Source organism: Aythya fuligula, chromosome 11, assembly GCF_009819795.1.
Source record: "Aythya fuligula isolate bAytFul2 chromosome 11, bAytFul2.pri, whole genome shotgun sequence".
NCBI classification, from domain to species: Eukaryota; Metazoa; Chordata; class Aves; order Anseriformes; family Anatidae; genus Aythya; species Aythya fuligula.
Window position 1 is genome coordinate 11,488,557 of NC_045569.1, and position 23,189 is coordinate 11,511,745.

General features: G+C 44.3%; 1 protein-coding gene across 2 annotated transcripts in view; it reads left to right on the plus strand.

Moving 5' to 3' along the window:
* Positions 1-9,559: 9,559 nt before the first annotated feature.
* The window catches only part of PDE8A (phosphodiesterase 8A), a 127,332-nt gene continuing 113,702 nt past the window's right edge, over positions 9,560-23,189 (plus strand). For both annotated transcript variants that reach the window (XM_032194849.1, XM_032194850.1), the window contains exon 1: positions 9,560-10,197. In XM_032194849.1, coding sequence (XP_032050740.1) covers positions 9,937-10,197 — 261 coding nt within the window. In that variant the 5' untranslated portion in view covers positions 9,560-9,936. The remainder of the gene's footprint in view (positions 10,198-23,189) is intronic.

A 23,189-nucleotide genomic window follows, 5' to 3' on the forward strand; every position in this document is an offset into this window, starting at 1 on the left:
GAGAAGGAGGGCTTGGGAATGGGGTCTGGTCCTGTGTCCTCTTACTGCTGCTGGCTTAAGGTAGGGAGAAAATAGGGACGGGGCTCCTGCCTAGACACTAAATTAACAGAGGCTTTAAGAGATCTGTTATGTCTCTCTTCTCCCGCTCCATGTGGCATTTGGTAGAGAGGTGAATGGTGTCCTCCTTGGGCAGTGGCAGGTGTGACTTTGGGCTAATCTGCTGCAAAAACAATGATGTTGTTTTTGGGGAAACTTGCAGTAGAAGACAAGTGTTTTCTAATGTCGCTCTCCTAGAGCTTTGCAGAAGTCACCTCTGAGTGGGGTAGAGAGAAGGAGAGAAACTGCTGAGGTTTGGCCCCAAGTCTGTCTTGCCTTCCGTGGATAAGCTGAATTTAGCTTGCTAGCTCGTGCAGTGTTTTTCTTGTATAGGTGTATTTCTCCACAAGCGGAAAACAAACTGTGTTGGGATTTGTTGTTCCTGCTGAAAGCAAGCATGGCTGTGTTTGTAAAATGTTTTGGTGGTGAGATTATTGTAAGCATTTTATGTGTTAGATCTGCCTTCGCTTTACCTTTCTCTCTTAAAAGGCCAGGTGTCCTTTCCCACGTCAGTCTGTGTAATGGTCAGTCACTAATTTGGTTTCCTTCTGATGGGGTCATAGCTTTACATTAGAAGTCCTCAGAGCTGTGTTTTTTTGTTTTGTTTTTTAATGGTTGTTTCTTTCTGTGCCCAAGACTTTCAAAAGGAAGGTATGTACTTATACTGCCTGAGCAAGATGGAAGCTTGGAAGCTTTATGCACAGGGGGCGGAAGAGAAGCCAAATCACTCTGACACTTGCCTAATCATCTGCAGAAGTGCATGGAGACGGGCAAATCTTTCATTGTTTTGTCTGGATTGGTATATCTGTTGTGGTAGTGAATTGGTTTGGTTGTTTTAATTCTTTGTAAAGCTGGGGTGTCCGCCAGTTTCCTCTGAAACTCCCTGAAACCAGAAGTGTAAACCAGCTTAGGGCTGTGGGAAAAGGTGTGTTTAGCACTGGGAGCGGGTGAGAGATAAGGGGAGGAGCAGCATTGCTCCTGGCTGTCTGTGGCCACCGAAGTGTGAGGTCTTATTTCTGCAGAGGGATAGGAAGTGGAGAACCATGCCTTGGGGGCATATTGGGGAGAGAAAGGGATGGTACTGCAGCTTGTTTCAAGTGAGAGGAGATTAAAAGCTTCTGGACTAAGCGTGAGGAATCCACTCACATGGACATGTTAAGTGCATAGCCGGGAGAGACTTGCCAAGGCGAACAGAAACCATGAGATCAGCCTTCCCCCTCGGCAGCGGGTTCATCGCTCCCCCCAGTCTGCATTTCTCTCAGGAGGTTAAAGGACGTATTTTAAAACTATTTTTCAGCTCTGTTCTCAACCCATTTGGGTGATTTTTTTTTAATTTTTTTTTTTTTTCTTTTATAGTGCTTGCTATTGTGACTGTGTTACAGAGCCTGTCAACCACTGCAGCACCCAGCTGTGCTGGCTGCGACCATAACTCACGCAAAGTGCCAAGTGCTGTTCTGCTTAATGTGACAGATCCTTCCGTGATAGCGGCACTACAGCCAGCCCTGGTGAGCACGTGGGGAAGGATGGTGCCCATGTGGATAAGATTTATGTTTGCTAGGGCTGTGGTGAGTGAATCTGCAAGGGCTGCCTTCCCCTTTTCAAAAACTCGGAAGATTTATCTCCCCCAAACATCCTGAGAGAATCTCTCTCTCTTTTTTTAATAGCTATCCCCAGAAAACTTGCACTGTCTGGTTTTTCCACCTGCCCTCAGTGTGGTTTCTCCTTATCTCTCCCCCAGGTTGTCATCTCCTCTCGCAATTCTTGTGGTGTTGCTCTTCCCACTGCTCTGCTGCATGTGCAGACAGCCGTAAAATGGAGTTTACAAGGCTCATGATCTATGAGCACTGTGCCATGGCACCACAGAGGTCGGGTTCTCGTGCGTTCCTCCTTACAGCTGTCTGCACGCAGAGCTGCATGCGGGCAAGTGGCAGGGAGTGTAACTTCCCTGATGAGAGCCTAGAGAAACATGAATGCAGTTGGAAAAATCATATGAATCATGAATGAAATGTTACTCACAGAGCCTGACTGCAGTGTAAGAATGGGATGTCAGATGTTCCTGGAAGAAGGGGGTGCATCTGAAGAGAAAGACAGATTGCACGGCCATCTCAACTCATCTGCCTAATGCTAGGGTGCACTTCTTGGAGTTTATTGATGGTTCAGCCACCTTGCTCCACGGAAAGATCTTGCATCAGGGAGATGGAGTGTAGACAGGCAGATGTAGCTGAGTGTGTTTAAAGGTATTGCTTTAGCCCAAAGAAAGGAAATGTCCTTGAGAATACAGTTAACAGGTGTTAAGTGTTCTGATTAGGTCCAGTCCTCTGTCTTACATTCAGATGTGTTTGTAGGGTGATTTTTTTTAGATGTCTGAGTGATCTAGGAACGTGTCACTGCCAGCACATGGGAATTTTTGCAGTTGTGAATATAAAGTAAATTACTTCTTAACATGACTCTGGATGGTGGATGTGCTCCTTAAATAATAAATTCAGCAACCAATGAAAGCCATCTATTTTGCAGGTGGACACCCTGTCTTAAACAGTCATTTTAGTGAGTTTTTCAGCTCCCATCACTGCCATACTGTACAGATATGTTTCTAGCTCTGTATCACATTTTTCTCTCTGCCACTCTCACCCCATGCATCTCTGGAAAGGATGCTGGCACTGCGAGGAAGGCTGCTAACTGCTAACACTCCTGGTTAAAGAGGAGTGGGGCAGGAGAGGTTTCCTGACCTGGAACCCAACCCCTTTGCTTCCCCTGGAGAGGGGACATGGGGAGTCAGAGAGACCTCTCTGTGGCTTTGAAAGTCTTTCTTGAGTGAGTCTTCCTTCGTGAGCCTGATCTTGTCAGCTGCTGAGGTTGGCTTACCGACACTAAGCGCTGCTCCTTGTGGCTTTGATGACCAAATGAGACCGACCTCCTGCTGGAGGAGCCAAGTTGCTCGTTTCTTTTATTGATTGTTTTTTACTTTCTTTTGTTGGATCTAGGCAGACCACAATGTGTTTTTGGGTGTTACGGCATCAGGACCCAATTTACAAGTTGGAAGGGTCCTGAGGCTGTGGTCACCGCTGTGCTGGGCCAGAGGCTTGGGGTGGGGGTCCCATAGCCTTGGGAAATAAAGGGACAACAGGCAGTGACACGGCCTGTAGGGTGTAAGAACTAAGGGCTAGTTTTCTAGGAGAAAGACCATTTCTCATCTGTGGCTTAGTAAATCACAACCTGAAAAGAATGCATAGTAAATGAATGCGAGTTAGCTTAAAAATACTTGGGAAGAGAAAATTCTCCAAGAGGGGAACAGCTAATTCCCTATGGTCACAGCTGGCTGTATGGCACTGTGCATCTGGATAGATAAACTTGCTTGTGAAGCATGGGATAATTATAGGGGAGTGGGTGGGGACGACAGTGCTTTGTTCCTCCCTTCCCCACAAATTTTTGGCTGACTCGAGGCATGGCCAGGCAGTGGGAGCTGCTGGAGGCTGCTTTGGCAGCGGCAGCTCACAGAGCTGCTCTCCTTCCCGCTGAGCTCTGGGGCTGGTGCTGCAGCTGGGTGTTGTGGTGTTGCCTCCTGCATCCCACGGGGGATGCGTTGCCTGGGCAATGGGACTGGAAGAATGGGGCTTAGGTGGCAGTTTCCTATGTGGTGAGCACCTGAACGCTTGGAAGCAGAGGACTGTGAGGGAGAGGAAAACCTGTGAGATCCCTGGACTGGATCACCTCAAGGCTCTGTATCTGCAGTGCCTAGAGATCAGCAGTGCTGTGGGTGTCAGTCTCAGCTGTCTCCGGATCCACAAAGCTTCCTTTTGGGGCAGAGGAGACTCAGAGACCATGCTTTCACCCTTTTCCCTGCATATGTCTTGCTCCACAGAAATCGGGCTACAGCTAAGCCAGCTCTTAAGGAGCAGCATCAGAAGCCCCATGCCAGTCTTTTAAGCTGGGGGGGCACAGAGATCTGGACATCTTTGGTCTGTGTCTGCTAAACAAGCAGGTGCTGCTCTTGGCTGACTTCAGGACAGCCTACAAACAACAACGTAGAGAAGGCATGGTGCAGGGGGAAACCTGGAAAATATTGGACAGATGGACAATGGTGAAAGCAGGAAAAATGGGGAGCTTTTGTGGGAGATTTAAGGGGCTTTGGGAAAATGAAAGGGATGAGAATTGCTTTGGGGCAGGGTGAAGGATTTTGATCTGAGGAGGAGAAATGGCAAGAGAAACCAAATGGGGGAAAAAAAAAGGTACTTAGGGAAGGAAAGAAAAGGATTTGAGGAAAAGGTAGGAAAAAGGACAAGAAACAAGAAGAGGAAGATAAATTTTGACGAAAGAGTCCTCCACATTCTGGGGACAGCAGAGAAGTAAAGAAAATGGGAAAGGGGGTACATTTTCCTCCCAGATATGCTATCTATCCTCCTGATCACTGAGCAGTGGTGAGTGTGATGTGTACACTACAGCTGCAACAGAAAGCCATTTTGACAGCAAACAGCAGATGAAGTTTTGTAAAAATAAATAAATAAAATAAATAAGTTGCACATACATGAAGTGTCTGAGCTTTAGATTCAAATGTCTTTGGTGCTAGAGTTGAAAAAGTTGCTGACTTAGACTGTCCTGAGGACTCTGATTTCCAAGTGGCACAGACAATTGTCTGTATTCTGCAATCTGCATTATGCAACAACTGCAAGTCAGACAGCCTGCAAGGCCTTCAGAGCAGGGTTTGTGTTGATTGCTTTTTTTTTTTTTTGGACACCAGAAAGTGATGAAGAAAACAAACCCATTGTATTTCTGTATTTCATACAATTGAGGATGATTTATTGCAGGATAAGTTCTGTATTTGTTTTCTGTCATCTGAAGGTGCCTGGCTCCAGGATAGGATGCCTGTTCCTCATATACAAGCAAGAGGAAACACCCTGCCTTGCTCATGAGGTGTAATGCTACCTGTGGCTAAGGCAGAAGAACGTGGTTCCTGGTTTTCTATAAGCTGGAGAGATGAGCTGTCAAAGTTTGCATGTCGCGGTAGTTAGCAGCGTACAGCCCATTCAGCTGTTTGTGTCCTGGCACATTTTCCGCAATTCCTCCTCCTCCCTCTCCTCCTCCCCACTGCCTCCTTTGCTGGCCTAGAGACGAGCAGGATTGCCTAATCTTCAGAAGGCCAGAAGACACAGTTGGAACATATAGCTGACTTGGGGGGAGAAGCAATTAAACCAATATAGAGTAATCTTGTATCAGGATTGCTCCTGTCTGCTCACAGGACTGCAGGCACGCTTTTTCTACCACTGAAGAAATGTGTTTTTTTTTTTTTTTCTTTTTTCCAAGAGTGCTGGTCTTTGTCGTTCATGCAGGTGCCAGTCCATCATTTCTTCCACATCATTCTGCCTGTCAGTGTCTTGGGCTCTGAATCATTATCAGAATTGGATTTTGGCACCAAACTTTTTCTCTAGGCCTTCATTTTTGTGTAACTGGACAGGAGCAAATTGTCCCAGTACTCACGCACAAACTCTTGCAGTGCGCGGCAGGAAGTGGTCAAGGACAACGTGCAATGGATGCCTGCTGCTAGCACACCACGGGAAAGGAGTTTGTTTGTGGGAGTTAGGGGGCAGACAAGGCGCAGCATCCCTCCCAGATCTGGGAGTCACTCAGTAGTTCAGTTTTTTGTCAAGAAATGAAGGATACAATTTAATTTGTCTTGGAGATGGATGGGGAAGTGGCCGAATACTGTGACTTTTGATTCCTTCTGAATGTTAAGTTTATGCATTTGTACTCCAAGTGCTTTGATCTTCTACAGCTCCCACTTGTCCATAGACCGAGCTGATAACAATCATTGCAAGTTCTTTTCTAGCCTTCGTTCTTATTCTGTAATCCTGAATGAAATTCAACCTTATTCTCCATAAATAACCTTTCTCGTTCCCCAGCTGTCTCCTCGTGCTAGCTCTCTTCTGACCTCTCACTTACTGACTCTGCACTGACCTTGCACTTCCCCCACAGCCCTAATCTGCCAGTGTCTACGCTCCTATTCTTCCTCTGCTCTTTTGCACTATTTCATTTTTTGAATAATAGGGACCACCATTTCCTGAGCTGCACTTCAGCAAATAAGCTTGAACAAGCCCCTTTATCTGCAAACAGAACTCATGTAGCATAGTGAAAAATGACTGCCACTGGCAATGATTTTGATATCTTCACCTTTTCTCTCTGATTCTAGACTACAGGTGAACCTATACTTTCAACAATATTTTCCTATTGGCAACAAAAAAATGGAAGTAATATTTTCAAATTTAAGAGAAACAAGCCAAAGACTGTGCCAGTGTCTTGCTCAAATATATTTATACATGTATTTTTTTAGTTGGATTTTATCAGTGTAGCAACAATTCTGGTAATTTCTCAATGGCTTAATGACTGTTAAGGAATTGTTCATGCATTTTGTGCTCAGCTTACCCTCCAATTCAAGGCAGTGTGAATTCTCATTTGAAAAACTTGCAAATGGAGCTTTAATTTTTGTTGTTTGAAGTTCAACTCTAAATTGAAATATTCAGAAATAGTCTCATAGGCTTAGAGTGGAAAAAATTTTAAAAAAGGGCAAAGAGGTCATATGCATTCCATCTGCATGTATGCTGTTGTTTTGTCTTGCTGCTATTATGTGATGTTGAACAAAGTGCTTTTTCCTCCATGTACTTATTTGTCTGTCATTTTGATAAAATATTGGTTGAATGTTAATTTGCTTCTGAAATTGAAAGCAGAGACGTTTTTAACATTCATGTTTTTGAAATGACACCATGAAATGTCCATGTAGCTGCAAATCAAACCTATTTATTTTACAAGTAGAAGGCTTAACTCTAGGTGTCAGCACTGCAAACTGAATGTGGAGCTTTGAAAATGAAGTTTTGCTGTCTCTGACTCCCCCGGTGCCACCAGAAATTAAGTGCAATAGTAGTTTTGATGACAGATCCATTAAGGCTGAAGAAGAGAGCCCACACTTGTGATTAATGGCACGAGTAAGAACTTCAGCATTCTCTTCTGACACTGCACTTAAGTGCATTCTTATCAGTGGGATTTAGAAAATTAGAAGTTTAACATAAAGAATGAGGACAAGATTCCTTTCCCACCAATGCCCACTGTTTAAAGCAGGTCTGTTAAGCCTTTTCCTTCATTTATTATTAAGTGCTTATCTTAAGTGGGCATCCGAAGTGATGAGAGCACAGGAAGCCGGAGTGATTTGCTAGTACTGACAGGCGATATGAAGCAGCTAAATTAATGGGGTGGATGAAGTTTATGTGACTGTTGCTTATGTTTGAAACTGCACAGTAGCAGGGAGACCAGGGACAGGAAGGCTTCATTTTCCAGCCTTTAACCCTAGCAATTACTAGAAGTAAATAAAAGCATTTTGACAATGCAAGTACTGTGGTTGTCCTGAAAAAACACATTTCTCAAAAGCGCTGCCTGCTGGCTTTGCATCTCCTGGCCTTACAGGGTGCTGCCATCTGCACCAGCTGATGCTGTGACCTATATGAACGGAGAGCTGCTTTTTGCTGACGCAGTCCTCGCTTATCTGCCTATCTGCCTTTTAATCACGACCTGATGGCATTTCCCATGTAGCTGAGGTAATGCTCAGAGGCCAGCTGTTCCAAACGCACACAAGGGCGCTCTGAACCGGCTGCTTCTGAAACACCGTGGCTGATGGGGGCACAGAGCCCTTCGTGATGTGCACTTGGAGGAACTTGAATAGTTTTCCTCGTAACACCTTATCTTCTCTCCTGAGGCACGGGAACTTATTGACAGAAGCCATCTCTCTGAGATTTAGTGTTTTCTGTGGTCCTAAAGCTAAAGTTTGATCTGTCCCTCCCTAAACTGCTGTTGCTTGCTGGGTGACAGTGAGTGGTGTGTTTAAGTACCTCGGTGAGCCCGGGTGCCACAACCAGGACGGAGGGCACGTGTGGCATCAGCACAGCGTGGGCTCTGTGCTTGTGTTGGGGGCTGCCACCGCGCCTGGGTTCGTACTGTGGGCAGTGTCAGGAGTGCCCCCAGCCCTGTGCTGGGCATGGCCTTGGCACCGCCTCAAGCACTCCGCTCCTCTTGAGGTGCGTTAAAGTGGGGTCTGTGCCGTGTGTTGTGTCCTAAGCTGAGGCATGTCGGGTCTCACCGGCAGAACAAGCCTGATTTCTGCGCATGCTGCCGACCAAGCCGGTCTACAGCTCGGTATCCAAGTCCCGGGGTCTGCCTGGACCCGCAGCACCTTCACCCCAAACCCATTTCCGAGTAACCGCACGGGGCCACAGCCGAGGGGGCAGCGCTGGGGATCGGCCTTTCCCCGGCTCCCCTCAGGGGGAGCGCGCGCGGAGCCCTCAGCGGGCGCCGTGAGCGCGCAGGCGGCGGTTTGAAGCCGGCTCTGGCGGGCGGCGCGGGCCGCCATTGGCGCGGGGCGGCTGATTTGCATTGACGCCAGCGCGGGCCGGAGGTCAGCGCCGCCGGCGGCTGTCATTGGCTCCAACGCTGTCAAGCGCCGGGGCCGCGCGGGCGGGGGGGGGGGGGAGCGGGAGAGGAGGGGAGGGGCGGGGGGCGGTGGGGAGGGAGGGGGCCGGGGCCGCCGCCGCCCGGTGCAGAGAGGCGGGCGCGGAGCGGAGCTGCGAGCACCGAGCACCGGCACTTCCCCGCTGCACGGCGCGCCGCCGCCACGGCCCTGCGAACGGGAGCCCTCGCCGCCGCAAGCCTCTCCGCCGAGCCGGGACGCTAGGATCGTTTTCCTGCCGCTTCTCTCGCCTTTCGCCTTTTTTTTTTTTTTTTTTTTTTTTTAATCTTTTTATCATCATCATCGTCGTCATCATCATTCTCTGGCCGTCCCGCATCACCCCTCCGGCCACACACTGCCCCCACCATGGAGGCCCTTTGATGCCTCCGCCAGCCTCGCCGCCGCCGCCTCCTCCTCCTCCTCCTCCTCGTCCCGCGGCCCCGGGCAGCGCTCCGAGCCGCCCCGCCGCCCGCCCGCCGCCGCCGCCGCCCCGCCCGGGGCCGGGGCCCGGCATGCCGCTGCGGCGCCCGGGGAGCGCCCGGGCCGCCTGAGGGGGGGCTGCCGCCGCCTGAGGACGCCGGGACCGCCAATGTCACCCCCGCGGCCGCCCGCCGACGTGCCCCAGGCGGCGTGACGAGCGCCGCCGGGGCGGATCGGGCTCCTCGCCGGGATTTTTTTTTTTTTAATTTTTATTTTTTTGGGGTGTCTTTTAATTTTTAATTATTATTATTATTATTATTTTTTTTTTTTCCTCCGAGCAGCCCCGCAGCGCGGCCCCGAGCGCGGAGGACGAGGTGGGGAGCGGCCCCCCCCGGGAGCGCCGCGGGGAGAATGCGCCGAGCCCCGGGCTAGGAGGGGGGGGTGGTGCCGAGCCCCCGGCCGCGCTGAGCACCGGGGCTGTGCGGCTGCTTCGCGGCTTTTCGGGGCTATTTTTCCTTTTTTTTTTTTTTTTTTTTTTTTTCCTCCTTCTTCCCCCGAAGGAAAGCAAGCCCTCCCAAGCTTCTCAGATGGCTTAGGAAAATCAGCACTAACCTGTGAAAATATGAAGTCGACCAGTTGTTGATCCATCCCCCCCCTCCCCACCCGCCCCTCCAGCCCCCCGGCCCACCGCTGGCTGAGGGGGCGACCAAAGGACCCGCTTCGTGGAGGCCGAGGAGGACAGACACGAGCCTGTCGTGTGCGAGGGACCGATGGCAATGCTTCAGAGTGTAGCGGAGACGCAGGACAAAGATTCAACCTGTTAACAAAAAAAAAAAAAAAAGCAAAGCAGGGGGAAATACCAACGGGAAGGAAAGAGATATATATATGCACGTATATATATATACAATTTAGAAGTATTCCCCAGGTGGCCACAAAGCATGGGCTGTGCTCCAAGCATCCACATCTCTGACAGCAGAGTGGTCTATCACAGTAGCAAAGAGTCTGAGGAGTGCAATTCCCCTCACCAGACCAACACAACCATGTCTCAGCAGCAGCAAGGCAACCCCGTCCCAGGATTATTCATTAAATCCTCCAACACATCCACTTATAAGGTGAGGACTAATTCCTCTAAGAAAGACAAGAGGGAGAACAGCCAGAGCATGGAGGCAGAGACCCAGACCAGCAGATCCAGTGTTAAGGTAAAAAGGGTGCGAAACACGAGCGCCGTTTCTCGCAGCACACGAGTTGGCTGCAGCGGTCTAACCCAAGGAGTCCCCCCGCTGAAGTAACGCGTTGCGGGGGAGCTTTTCCTGGCTCGAGCTATTACTTTCGTTTATAAACTAATCCCTCTCATGCGATGACTTTGTGGATGTGCCCGAGCCTCTTCGCTCCTCCAAAGGGCTTTGGCGAAGGCTGGGAAGGGGAGCGGTGCGAGCGGCCTCGCTGGAGGCAGGGGCGCAGGGCTGGACGCCCGCAGCGGGCCCGCGGCGGTGGGCTTGGCCGTGGGGGCTGTGCGGTCATGGGGGGCTGCCCAGCGACCCTCGAGCTGCTCGGCTCTGTGGAAGCGGGCAGATCGCAGCCTGAAGTGATCCACTCGGTGGGCTGATCAGTTTGCGTAGCTCTTCCATTCAGAAAGTTGGAAGAGGGGCAGCAGATTTTGCTCTGGGTGCTGGTTTACATTAACAACTTGTTGACCTTGTCTGTTACTGCAAATAGTTTTTGCTTTTTTTTGTTGTTATTATTTTTTATTTTTTGCATGTGTTTCAGTGTGTATACTTATGTGTAGAGATACAAGACAAGACCTGTGTGAAATTGAAGGACACATACTGAAAAAAATTGCAATCTGTGATTAATTTTTTTAAGTGTTAGTTGTATGTCAGTTTGCTTTCCATTGATGTAGTCACGGGCTTATGCATTATACTTTAGTTCCTACTGCTCGAGTTTTTGATTATTCCATATTTTCTCCCTTGGGGGAGGGAACTATCTCTATTTTGAAACAATAATAATTGCAAATATTAAAAAAAAAAAAAAGAAAAAAAAAAAGAAATGAACTCAAATGCAGTACCTCGGGGGATATTGTATAACATGGCTGATGAGCTCTGGGTTACTGTGATAAGGACTGAGATACACACGCCGTAAATACAAGATACAGGCTTGAGGTGCAGGCAAGAACTAGCAAAATGTCAAGTGTTTTGCAGATCCAGAGAAACTAATAGTTTTTAGATTTCTGAGGATTTTTACACACTTATTAAGGTGGCTTCTAGAACGTTGACCTGAAGCAATTTTCTTCAGTACTATGGATGATTTTCTCCATTTTCCTCCAGATTTAGTAAGTACGGTTCACAGAAGTTTAAAAAAGGTGTAGAAAAAATGAGAAGACACTGCATGTAGTGAGTCGAAGGAGGAATTAATAACACCTAAGTCAGAATATGAAGGTCAATGGTGTTGTAGTAACGTAAAATTGAGTGCTAGTACTGTACAGGAAACTAAACTGTACGGCTCTGTTCACGCACAGTAGTCGTGCTTATGGTAACTGCAGTGGGGAAAGTTAAGTTGTCATCAGAATCCTGACAATTGCTTTAATAGCTTTATTTTTAATTGTGATTGTAATTGTACATTACAAAGTTTAAAACCAAAATATTGTTAAAGTTTATATTGTGTGAATTCGTCTTCTGTGTGCTTGCTTATGGGGGGGAAAACAAACAAACAACTCCAAGGACTGTTTCCAGAAGCATAACCATGGAAAGCAGCCTTAGTTTTGTTGTTTGATTTCAAGAACTTCGTAAAAATTGTTGTTACCCGGTTTGGGTAATTTGGCCAGGTGCTATACGGTTGATTTTGGTTCATGTACATGCTCTAACCTCATTGGCAGCTGTTCTAATTTTTATCACTAGGTCTTTTTCTGCCCTTGTCATCACTCTGAGCACATTGCCTGGGTTTTTAGAAATGAGAATGGAATTCTCTTTGTGATCAGTCGAGTACAAAATCTGATTGAAAAATCACATCTACATGATTTTCATGTGTAAAATCCTATCTTTAGAGATGCAAAGCAGCAATGTGCTTCATTTTCTGCTTTTAGCATTAGTGTGAATATTATGATCAGATTTACAGTTCATTACAGTTCATCCTGTGCTAGAGTATAACTGTGTTGTCTCAGAAATTGTGCTGGAGAGAGAGCTACACTTGTCATGGTACAGTGAAGTTGTTTAGAAAGAAATAAAGAATGAGAATGCTGAAGGTAAGGGACCGGAGCCTGAGATCACTGTCAAAAGGAGCATTGGGCAGGACACTGGGCAGTTTTGGAGTTAAAAGGATTTTTGATTTGAGAAAGAACTCTGAGATCCTATGACTTTGGGTGCTTCCACTAACTATGGCTGTTCTTTATGGCACCTGGGATTCCCTCACCTGAGCAGAAGATGCTGCATACCTTTTGTGCTTTGGTGCTGCGGTCAGAACGCGTGTGCACGGCCAATTTACTGCCAGGATGGCATTCTCCTGTTGTCTCAGGGCACTGCAATTGAATTCACATGCATTCTTCTGTCATACATGCACAGATTAAAGGCAAGAAAGTCCTATGTGAAAGCTAGGAAAAAAACCTGGGCTGTAAACCTTGCATTTTCACTCCAGCTGGCATTAGCATTAAGTTTATTAATATCAGTGTAATGAGTAACACAGTGACTTTTACCAAATCAACTTGTTAGCTATAGCACACATATTTTCAAGTCAGGCAGTGTCATAAGAAGAAATAACCCATGCTAATTGTAAAATGGCCTTATATATATTGCTGATTAACCCCCAGGCTTATTCTGGCTTTATGTTTATATCTTATTGTGTCTTTGTGCTGTTGGAATGGCAGAGGATCATTCTCCAGATGTGTGGTGTGAGCGTTTTGGGATTTGCACCAATTTACAAAGTGTAGCTAAAAAAATACCTGTCCTTTCCGAATAAGGAGAAGGCTTGGTTTATCTGTGGTAAACTTGCAGAGGAGCCCTGAAAGTGCGTGTGTGCAGAGATAAGTGCTGTAGTACCTAGTGCTGGTATATATGGGTATGGTGATAGTACGTGATAAACGGAGGAGATAAATCTGTTTGGTCATGGCGCCTGTATCTCCCTCGTTGATTAGTAATTTTATGCGTGGCTTTCATTTGAAAATTCATGAGCAGCTTGGAATCAGTGCTGTACCTAAATAGGGAGCCAGCCATGAAAACCCTTCTTTTAATTTTCAACAGATAGACTCCACAGCTTAAACTCTGTCCTTTTCCCAGTGGAAGATGAGTGAGACTTACTCAGTAGCAGTGACTGAAGTTTGATTATCCAGGGCTACATTAAAAATATCAAAGAAAACTTAGATTAGTCCTGTTGCAAAGGAGATGTTTCCTGATTTTTTTCAGCTCTAAAAGTCTCAAGAAAGTGGATTCAAAATTGTGATAGCCTTTTCATATAGGTTAGTAATGATTTTCTTCTGCAGAAATTTCAGTAGCTGAATTTGTAGTAAGGGTACTTGGCTTTATAGAAATCTGTGTATACTCTTTTAGGGTAATAACTCTGGTTAACATTTAGCATAAATAAGGATTGGCATGGTGTAAGGACTTGATGGGCATTTATGTAAAACTGCTGTGGGTAATTGTGAGGGGTTGCTGTCCGAGCAATGCATGTGTGTCATTTCTATACTGCACTGATATGCACTGCAGCACATACATTGCACATTTATTTTGCCCTCTCATTCTTTTACGTATGTGAGATTTCCTTCCTCTTCGCTTGTGTAACTCTCCCTGTCGTGTATATTTAACACAGAAATGTGTGTGTTTGGGTGCAAGGGGATCGGAAAGTAAATCCAAACTTCCTTTATTGAAAATTAAAAGTAGAGCTAAGCCAGCAGGGCTGAATTTGAAATAGCTTTTTGATTTATCAGTCGATATGGGATGAGCAGTTTAGATCCATGGTGTTACAGCCAGCAAGTTTCCTTCATTGAAAACCTGTGAAATTGTCTGTGAATTTTACAGTCACTGCAAACCAATGGTTGCATAATCCTGTATATACAGGAGGACGTATGCTAACTTCTACCTTCAGTGCTGAAATGGATCTCATCTCAGCGTTTAACAGCACATTATTTAGTCTGCTAAGCTGTCTGCTCTTTTCCTGCCTGTCTGGTAATCCCTTCCCCTTGCAACACTTCAGCTCTCCCTCCCTTTGAAACTCCCACATGTACTGTCCCTACTTCCAGTGAGGCCGTCCAGCCCTCTCGATTCCTCCCTGTTCCCACTGAAACAGCCCTCAGCCGTTCCCCCAGCAAACCTCCCCTCACCGTTTCCCTCCCACTTCCACTGACGTCAGCCCTCCCGTACAGAGATCCTTGCTCCCACTGAGAGGATCCTTCCCACGCTGAGATATGCTAACTTTGCTCAGTCCTTATGACTCGAGACTTCCAGCCCGACGTTTAATATACTTTTATTGCAAGGCATGAACCCTTTTCTCCAGGGGATGGAGGGGTCTAATTTTTAAATGGTATGGAGCGAACTGATGGAGTAACATGTGACCTTTCCGTATTCATGCTGGGTTAATATTTAAGGCTTTTCTTTCTTTCCTTTTTTTTTTTTTTTTTTTTTTTAAATCTTTTTAATTTCCTGTTGTTTGTAATGTATACTCGAAAAGAACTGGAAATCACTCACAGCATATAGATTGCTATGCTATAAAGACAGCCTAAGATGTGTTTTCAACCTTTAAACCATTTCTTTTTAGTTCCTCTCATGCAAAATGTACCACTGCATTTGAAGGCACCTTCTTGTGTGACTGAGATGAGCAAGGTTAGGTCTTGAATTTTTAGAGTACTCACTGTTGGTAGAAATTCCACTGAGACTCCTTCCAGCTATAAATTCATGTTAGACACGAAACGCTGTCTTCTCTCTGCCCTTTGTGCTGTTCTTCACTGCCCCGGTCTGAACTTGCTTTATGTCTCTTGCCTGGCTGTGCAAGGCTTAGTTGCTGACTTCTCAGCTTTACGTTTTTTGCCACCTGAATGTGTCAGTAGAGGAGATATTGAAAACAACCCTTTTTCTCCAGTTCTATTTATTTAACTTACTGTGTTACCCTCTGTATCCTTAATTGTATTGCTGAGATTAAACTGCAAGTTCATTAAGAGAAATTTTCTACTTGTCAAACTCTACTTGCTAGTAAGACATGCAGAAGAACTGGAGGTGATACAAGTTCTCCATCCATTTCCTCTGTTCCCAGTATTACCTGTGGTGTGAACTGCTGGTGCAAGGTACTGGCATCACCTCACCATTCAAAGTGCCAGCACTTCAGTTTTTGGCATCCAAAATGCTGCATCTAAATATAAATGAAAGATGTGAAATGGTTACACCCACTTGCAGATACTTCATGTTCAAGGATTTTAGATTGGCTTACAATCTGTGTGATTACAAAGAGTGTTTCATTAAGAAAGGTACTCATAGTCCACTTGAAACTTAGAAAAAATATTTTTTAGATGCTGTTTTGCTTATATTATTATATTTTAGTATCCTTTTCTCATTTTCAAGTAAATGTCCATATTAAGAAAATGAGAGGTTGAATGATAATTATTTTTAACAGCCATTAACATTTTTCTATCCAACAGTTGCCACTACCAGCAGTGATAAATTATTGGTTTATTTAGTTATGGTAAGAACTTCTGTTCGCTTCTCTCAGCTTTTACCTTGAGAAGAGACTCCAGAATTGGGCTTAAACAGTACTAACAATGCACTGAAAATATTCCACTTTCTGAGCAGCTACATGCCAAGTGACTTTCAAACGAGTCCTCAAAGAGGAAATAAATATTTAGGGATATGGACAATTAAAGCTCTGATTAGCTTGCAACAAAAAGTAAAAGAAACCTAAAGCAAATATGATAATGAGCAATTTGCCCCCGAGGTAAAATTGTTTCAATATAAGCTTTGCGTAAATCATCGTTTTGTCAGGGGACAGTGCAAGCACCTGCATACCTCGGAGAACAATTTAGCATTGTGTTCTATTTTGGGGGTGTGCATGGATATAATATACCCACGGTGTAAACAGCTTTACCAGCCATGGCTGGAACTAAATCATTGTTAGTAATGTTTCCGTGATTGCACATAAAACGTGATTTTATGTCCGAAGCACAATTTTCTGTGTGAATTGTGTTCAGTGTTTTTTATTTGAGACCCATTAATTCAGTGGAGTTTCACTAGGAATTTGCTTGGCCCCGTGACATTCTATTCATTGCTATCAGTCCATTGGGTAAAATAATTAGGTATCTTCATTTAACCATAATTTAAATTGGCATGGGATGACAAGATGCAAATTGAATAGCTTTCATGTGCATGGCATACTGAATAGGTTGATTGCTCAGAGTCAGATTTTAAGCTTTCAGAGCCATCAAGGAGGCGATGTGGTTAAAGTCTTCTGTTTTTCAAAGATTTCAACATCCAGCCCCTCGTAGGTTCTTTCTTAAAATCCCCGTTCAGGCCAAAATGTAAGAAATGATGATATATACACTGTGAAGTTAAGTAGCGGAGTCTCTAATTTGTGCATTCTTCCAGACCATCCCCTTTTCCTATGGGCTGAACTGTTGGCCTTGGATCAAACTCCCAGGGCCTTTTCTTCTCTTCCTTGTAAAATCTGTAAATATGTCACTGTACATAATATAAAAAGCTTAGCATCCTATAAACCACCTCCCGCGTGTGTGGCTTTGTTTCAGTAGAAAGGATGAGGGCTGGAACTTACTTTTTTGACATGGAAATGCGTTGAATTAAGTTATATCCACTTTGAGTGTGGCTGACAAGGTAGTTTGTAATGGTTTGTGATAGTCTTTTATGTGTTTAAAGATAGTCTGCACACATATGTGGAGAGAAGATGTCCTAGCAAGGCAAGATGACTTTGACTCAAAAAGGAATATTCAAGATTAAAGGAAGTTTTGGGGTAAAATAATGTTGCTATTGAAAAAGACTGATGCTAGCATGAGGGACTCTTAATTACGGTTCCCATCTGTGCTTGGAAAAGGAGGAATTATAGCTTTTCAGTTCTGTCACTATATTACATTATAGCCAACTTTTGAGCATTAGATCTCTAGAAATTAAGGTGACACGTTTTAGTTCATGTAAAGAGAGTCTCCTTGTTAATCAGACAGTATTTCATTCCTGGGTGAACGAAATTGAAAACCATCTCCAGGACATTATTTCTATTGTTCTGACCAGGATAGATATAAATCCATTTGTTAAATAATGTCAAACAGATTGAAATTGTATCTGTTTCTTTGTTGGAAATTCAGTCTTTTTGCGAAAGCAGAATTATTTTGCACTTTAATTTGAAGTTTCATGGGAAAATGAATGTTTCCTATATTTGGAAAGATCAAAGTAAGAAGTATTTTTCTTTATAAAACAAACATTTTGCATAAGTCTACAAACAGATTTCTGATACCCAGCTTTGTTAAGGGAAAAATGGTAACCTTGAAATCTTCTCATTGTTTGTAGAGTTCCCAGTTTCCTAAGTAAATCCATGCAAAGAAAACACAGAATCACTGGGCAAATATGAAAGAATGACATCCTCTGCTTCCCATTGTTCTTAACTTTGAGTTAGCAGTGACCTTTAGCTCCCTACTGGGATGCAGTGGAAATTTTATGAGGCCCCATCTTACTTGCCACGAAAAGACAACACATTTTCAAAGTTATCTATTTACCATAGCTTTCTGCCTTTACGCTTGAGGTTCTGGTGTGTCTGATACAGTTTCATCAGACAAATAGCCTCATTAAGTGCTCAGCAAAGTACACTTTCCTGGTATGGATCTTGTTTGGAAAAAATCTATACCTATGTTTTAGTTATAGTACACACACACGCACAAAAAACAAACAAACAAAAAACCTGAATATGATGTTAATGTGTTCTGTATTCTGTTATTTGCATTGCCAGATAGAAGCTGTATTTGTACTGAATTACCATGCTTGCTTCTCAGCTGGCGCTGAAGTGTAGAACTCTATTTTTGCAACAGTGGTTTTAATTCCGAGTTTTTAAATGCATAAATGTATCCGTGTGATAGGTAGGTGGGTCAGGATCTGTGTTCAGCTTTGAAGCCTGAGTCTGCAGATGTGTATTTTGTCTTTTTGGAATACTCTGTCTGCTGGTTTAGTTTTTAAGACTTTTTTTTTTTTTTTCGTAATAAAACTTTGGTGAGAAATTCCACAAATGGTTGAGGACAACCACACCTAGTACTTTGGTAACTTGAAGCAAAAGTGACTTGCTCCATACACTCCTGCAGTTTAACTGCTGATGAAGCTGTGCTTTTCCACTAGCTGTAATTTAGCGATAAATAGCTCGGGGGGGGGGAGCAATACCGGGATGTCCATGGGTACTGGACCCCAAAGAAGCTCTACCATACACTTAAATGTAGATGGCACTGGGATTGCTGGCAGGATGTCTGTTTCATTTTTCAAAACAAAGCCAAGAACTATTTTCACATACTGAAGAAGTTTATTGGAGGGTCAAATTCTGACTAAAGTTAGTTGTTCAGCCCCTTTAAACTCTGTGGGCTCGAGGGACGTACCTGCGGCAGGGCTTGGACTGCTCTGTTTGCCTCTCGGTAGTGTAGAAAACAGCTCCCTGTTGGAGACAAGATTTGGAAATGAAAATAGTGGCAATAATGGTTGTACTACGGACAAGTTGTTTTCTGTCATTCCACAAAGGCATCAGTATAACTTCGGTAGGCAAGTTCCTGGCTATACTGAAGCTACTGGCAAAGTTCTTAAAATTTTCAGAACAGCCAGAATTTGGTCTCTGGTCAGTAAGTAAAACTTCCCTGGATTCTCTTAAGTGCAACCAGGGTATGTGCCCTTATGGTTGGGTACCTTGTTTTACGATTGTTTAATCTGTACTAATGCAAAAAACCTCCAATGACAGATACTATTAACTGTCTAATGATGGGAGTAATGGGATAGCAAATACTTTTTTTTTTTTTTTTCCCCAGCTTCATATAACAGTGGGGGCAGTTATCAAGCAGTAGATGTAGAAAGAATATAAATTGCTATGGTTTCAGGTCATAAACCAAGTCTGAGAGACTATTGCTTATCTTTAGAGTGCTGGCTGTGAAAGCTGAAACTTTGAATTTGTTGAAACCTTGAATTAGTTGGAGTTCAGGAGGCTTTATTTTTGTACAAGAAGACTTTATTTTTGCACCTGTGTTGTTATCCAGTTATGTCTGAAGTGCGCTGGGATGTGTTAGGATGTGCTCGGTGTTTTCTGGTTGTAGACGATCATTCTGTAGACAGCCCAGTGCAGTGGCGTGGCCACGGCTGGAGGTACTGACCTGGTCAGAAGATCCAGGCTGCCAGCGGATATTGGGCATCTCTTTGGACGAGTCGCTGTATGCTTCTGCTTGCATGCTTGATCTTAATTGTGTGTCATGCAGGATCAAGGCCACTGTGTACCCGGGAACGTGAGTTGCTCTCAGATCAAACTGTGTCCATGTAACACAGTGCTTTGTCTCTATCTGCAGTCAGCAGAATGTGCTTTGGAGAAAGATGTAAGAGTTTATTTAAAGTTACAAAAATGAGAAGAGTTTTTCTTGTTCCTCTTCTGGACTGAGTCTGGACATACTGATTTACTTCTCATTTTTCACAATTTTGGCAAGTAGTATGATAATGGTATCTTCATTTTATCTCCTTAAGACTTGGTTGCTAAGTTGACAAATGCAATAAAAATATTGTGCTCTTGGGTAGAATTTTTTAAATGAATTTTTGATTTCCAAACCCCGTTCTGCTGTGGTCGTGCACGCTTACCACCAACACGCCGTCAGCATGGAACCTGTGTGTATTGGTTTCTGCACATCCTGGTGTGGGCAGGGACCAAGGACAGCTGATAAAAGCATTTAAGAGATTGCAAGTGAGATGAATTGTAACCAAATATGGGGTTATATTTTGAAGATATAGGAGGATCTTCATGACTGGAGAAGCTAGTTACTTTTTTTCATACATGCAGCAGAGTATCCTGCAGATGGATAAAAATGTTGAGGGGTACATTGATACTTTAGAGGGACAAAATGTTTCTGAACCCAGGCAAAGAGGGTTTTGCAAACCCAAACAGCTTTTGTTTTGATATCAACTGCACTGAGAGGAAGAGTAAGTCCTGAAAACTCAGAATCAAAGCTTCCATTGGTTCTGCTGCAACTCTTAATTGACTTAGTATTTGTTTTGCTTTTGCCTTTTGCTGTCAAAGTGATCTGTTTTCTGCAGAATTTCAGATAAAAGGGCTGTTCTGCTTATGCTGACACTGAGCCGTGTTATCGTATGTCCCCAGTTCTGGAGATGATGAGTCTTGTTCCTTGCTGCTCAATGCCATGGAGCCAAGATCTGTCACACAAGCGGTGGTGCTGTCATTCACAGCCCCTACACCTCATAGTGATACTTTATTCCCCCAGTGCATAATCTAATTAGTATTTTACCTTTACTGGTGTGTGGAATCTTTAATTTTGGGGTAAACACATTTTTTTTTTTTAGGAGTGATTTATGTTTTCTGAAATATTATTGCTTATTACAGCTTGTTAAAATGAACATGTTAGAGCAGTAGCTTATTGGGAACCAAGGTGTCTCCAACAAGCAACTCACGTAGTCTTTTCCACAGTACCCTGCCTCTGGCACTGGGACTGGGTAGCAAGAACCAGCTTCTAGGGCAGAAGAGAGATTTAGGTTTTGCGATCCTTGTTAATAATAATGATAAAAACTCATGAGGTTCATGAAAGTGCTTAGTGCAGAAGCTGACCTAATGCTCTCACACCTGGCTTTGCTGAGAAAGGAAAGGACAGGGCTTGCCTCTGAAGGACAAGCAGTAGTATCAACCTGTTGGCTTGGTAAAAAATACTGAACATGGAATTTTGGTGGGCATTTTTACTCATGGTGCCTAAAGCTAAATAATGATGCATTAGTTTATAATTTTTACTGAAAGAAAACACAGTTCTGCTGTCACTGTTCATATAATGTTTTACTTGTTTTCTTTTTAATCAGTGCAAAACTTCAAAGTTAGAGTGGGAGAAGGAGCAAGCCCTGCTAGTGGTTGATGTGAGGTGTGGGAAGTCTAACAGCTTGTCTGATCCCAGACTTAGCCCCAGGTCACAGGGTAACCAGTGAGATCCATAGCTGAACTGTCAAAAGAATGTGCTGAAAATATCATCTCTTATTTTGCCAATTAAACTAAAAAGAACTTCTTTTTGAAGGCTAGACAGCTCTGAAGTTTTCTCCCAAGCTAATTTTGACTGTTCTGATTCCTAGCAGCTCTTACAAGGGTCTCCCATGCCCTTTGGGGAAACTCGCTTCTGCTGTACTCTGTGGGACACTGTTCATGGGGTAGATTTTGCCTCATGGGGTAACCTTGCTGGTCTCAGTGAAGTAGTGAAGTTTAAGGACTGTGGAAGAGAAGGAAAGCTGGTACTGATTCAGTGAATGGAGTTTTTTTCCTTTTCTTCTGTGAGCCTTTGAGCTGTGATAGTAAGTACAGGCTCTAGGTGTTCAGATATAGATGTGATGTCCGACCCTATTGCATGTACAGAAGTTATATGGGATAGGAGATGCCTCCCCTGATACCTTGCACTGCTCTGCATTGCCTCCAAAGTTTAATCATGAGGTCAAGAACGGAGACCAGCACAGAATCCATCTGATGGGATCTGGTGCTTGACTTGCAGGTCACTATGGCAAATGCTTTTGCTTTTAGGTTGCAGAAGTCTCCGCTGTGTCCACAGAAATAATACAGAGCAGGGTCTCCTTTGAAATCCTAGATTTTTTGTGTCCTTTCCCTGTTTGCTTAGGGCAAGGAATCTTCACACAACAATGGGAGCAATTTGCCCTAAAAGGTTGAGAAACAAACCTCCTGTATTTTGCCATCATCAGTTGGAGCAATGGCACTGTCTCCATTACTTGTTTTCTAAAGTGTGTTTAGCAATGAGTCCATGTGGTCTTTTGTCCTTTCTTCATGGATGACCTGCAAAGAATATGATTCCCTCTCAGGAAACTTGAGACTTTTGGTCCCTTGAATTTTTCCCCAGCTGTCGGGCATTCTGGCTGGCTGATCAGAGAAGTGCCCAGTTGCATCCAGAGAAGTGCCCAGTTGCATCCACTCATTAGGATTCCCTGTGCCAGTGCTGTTGCATTTCAGGAAAAACGCACCAAGGAAGAGCACCCTGTTGGTTGTGTCTGAAAACAGCTGCGATTCCCTGGCTGTGGACAAGCACTTTGACTGCATTAGGATCTACTTTCCCTTTACCCCTGTAACAATACAGTAAGTAACAGTAAATACTTATGTGAAATGTTACGTGGGGATCTTTAAATGCTTGGCTACTGTTAGCTTCATGCTATTTTGTAACAGTCACGAGGACCTCTAAAGTACCTCATTCCCTTCTTTTTCCCCCCTCCTTTTGCAGAGAGGTGGGTGTGGGTGAAGGGCTTGGCATTTTTTTCAGCAGCTTTCCCAGCACTGGGAGGTCCTAAGCCAGCAGGTGGAATTCCTAGGAGATTTTCCTAAAGGAGAGATCTCCATGGCTTGTTCTGAAATAGCTTAATGATTTTAAGGTAAACCAACAAAATAATTCATGGAGAGGGTTAAAGCATGGCAGAGTATTGGCAGGGTGAAGCTATAGGGTTAGCTGTATGGCTAACAGCACTGCACCTCTGCAGTTGTTGGGTGCTGCAAAACATCTTCATGTCCTTAAGAGTCTGAGTCATGTTTGGGAAACCTTCACCTCTGTGCTGAGGAATGAATTGAGGCTGGTGTTAATGGTTTGTTTAAACACAGGTTCTTAAACACAGATGAATTGATTGCTGTAACTCGGTTTGGTTACTACAGGCATTTTTGTCCTAGAACAGGTGTGAGCAGGCCATCCAGAGGAGTATGTATGTACAAGATGTTTGTCAATTAACTTGCAGTTGGTTTAAATAGAAAACAAAAGCCTAGCTTAGAATACCCTTAGGTCCTGTTTGTTTTTTTTTGTTGTTGTTTTTTTTTTCGGCATTTGGTTTGGACAGGGTCTTTAAGTGCTAACCTGGTTCAGGTGCAGGAAAGATAGCAGTACATGTTGAAGTGCTTTGTTCAAAGCCGTGAACAGCAGTGAGGAAAATAAATTTAGGGAGTACAGAGCAGCCTGGCCTTCATGATGCTGAGTTTTTCTGCCTTCATCTGAGTAGGACAGGCCCCTCAGCTCATG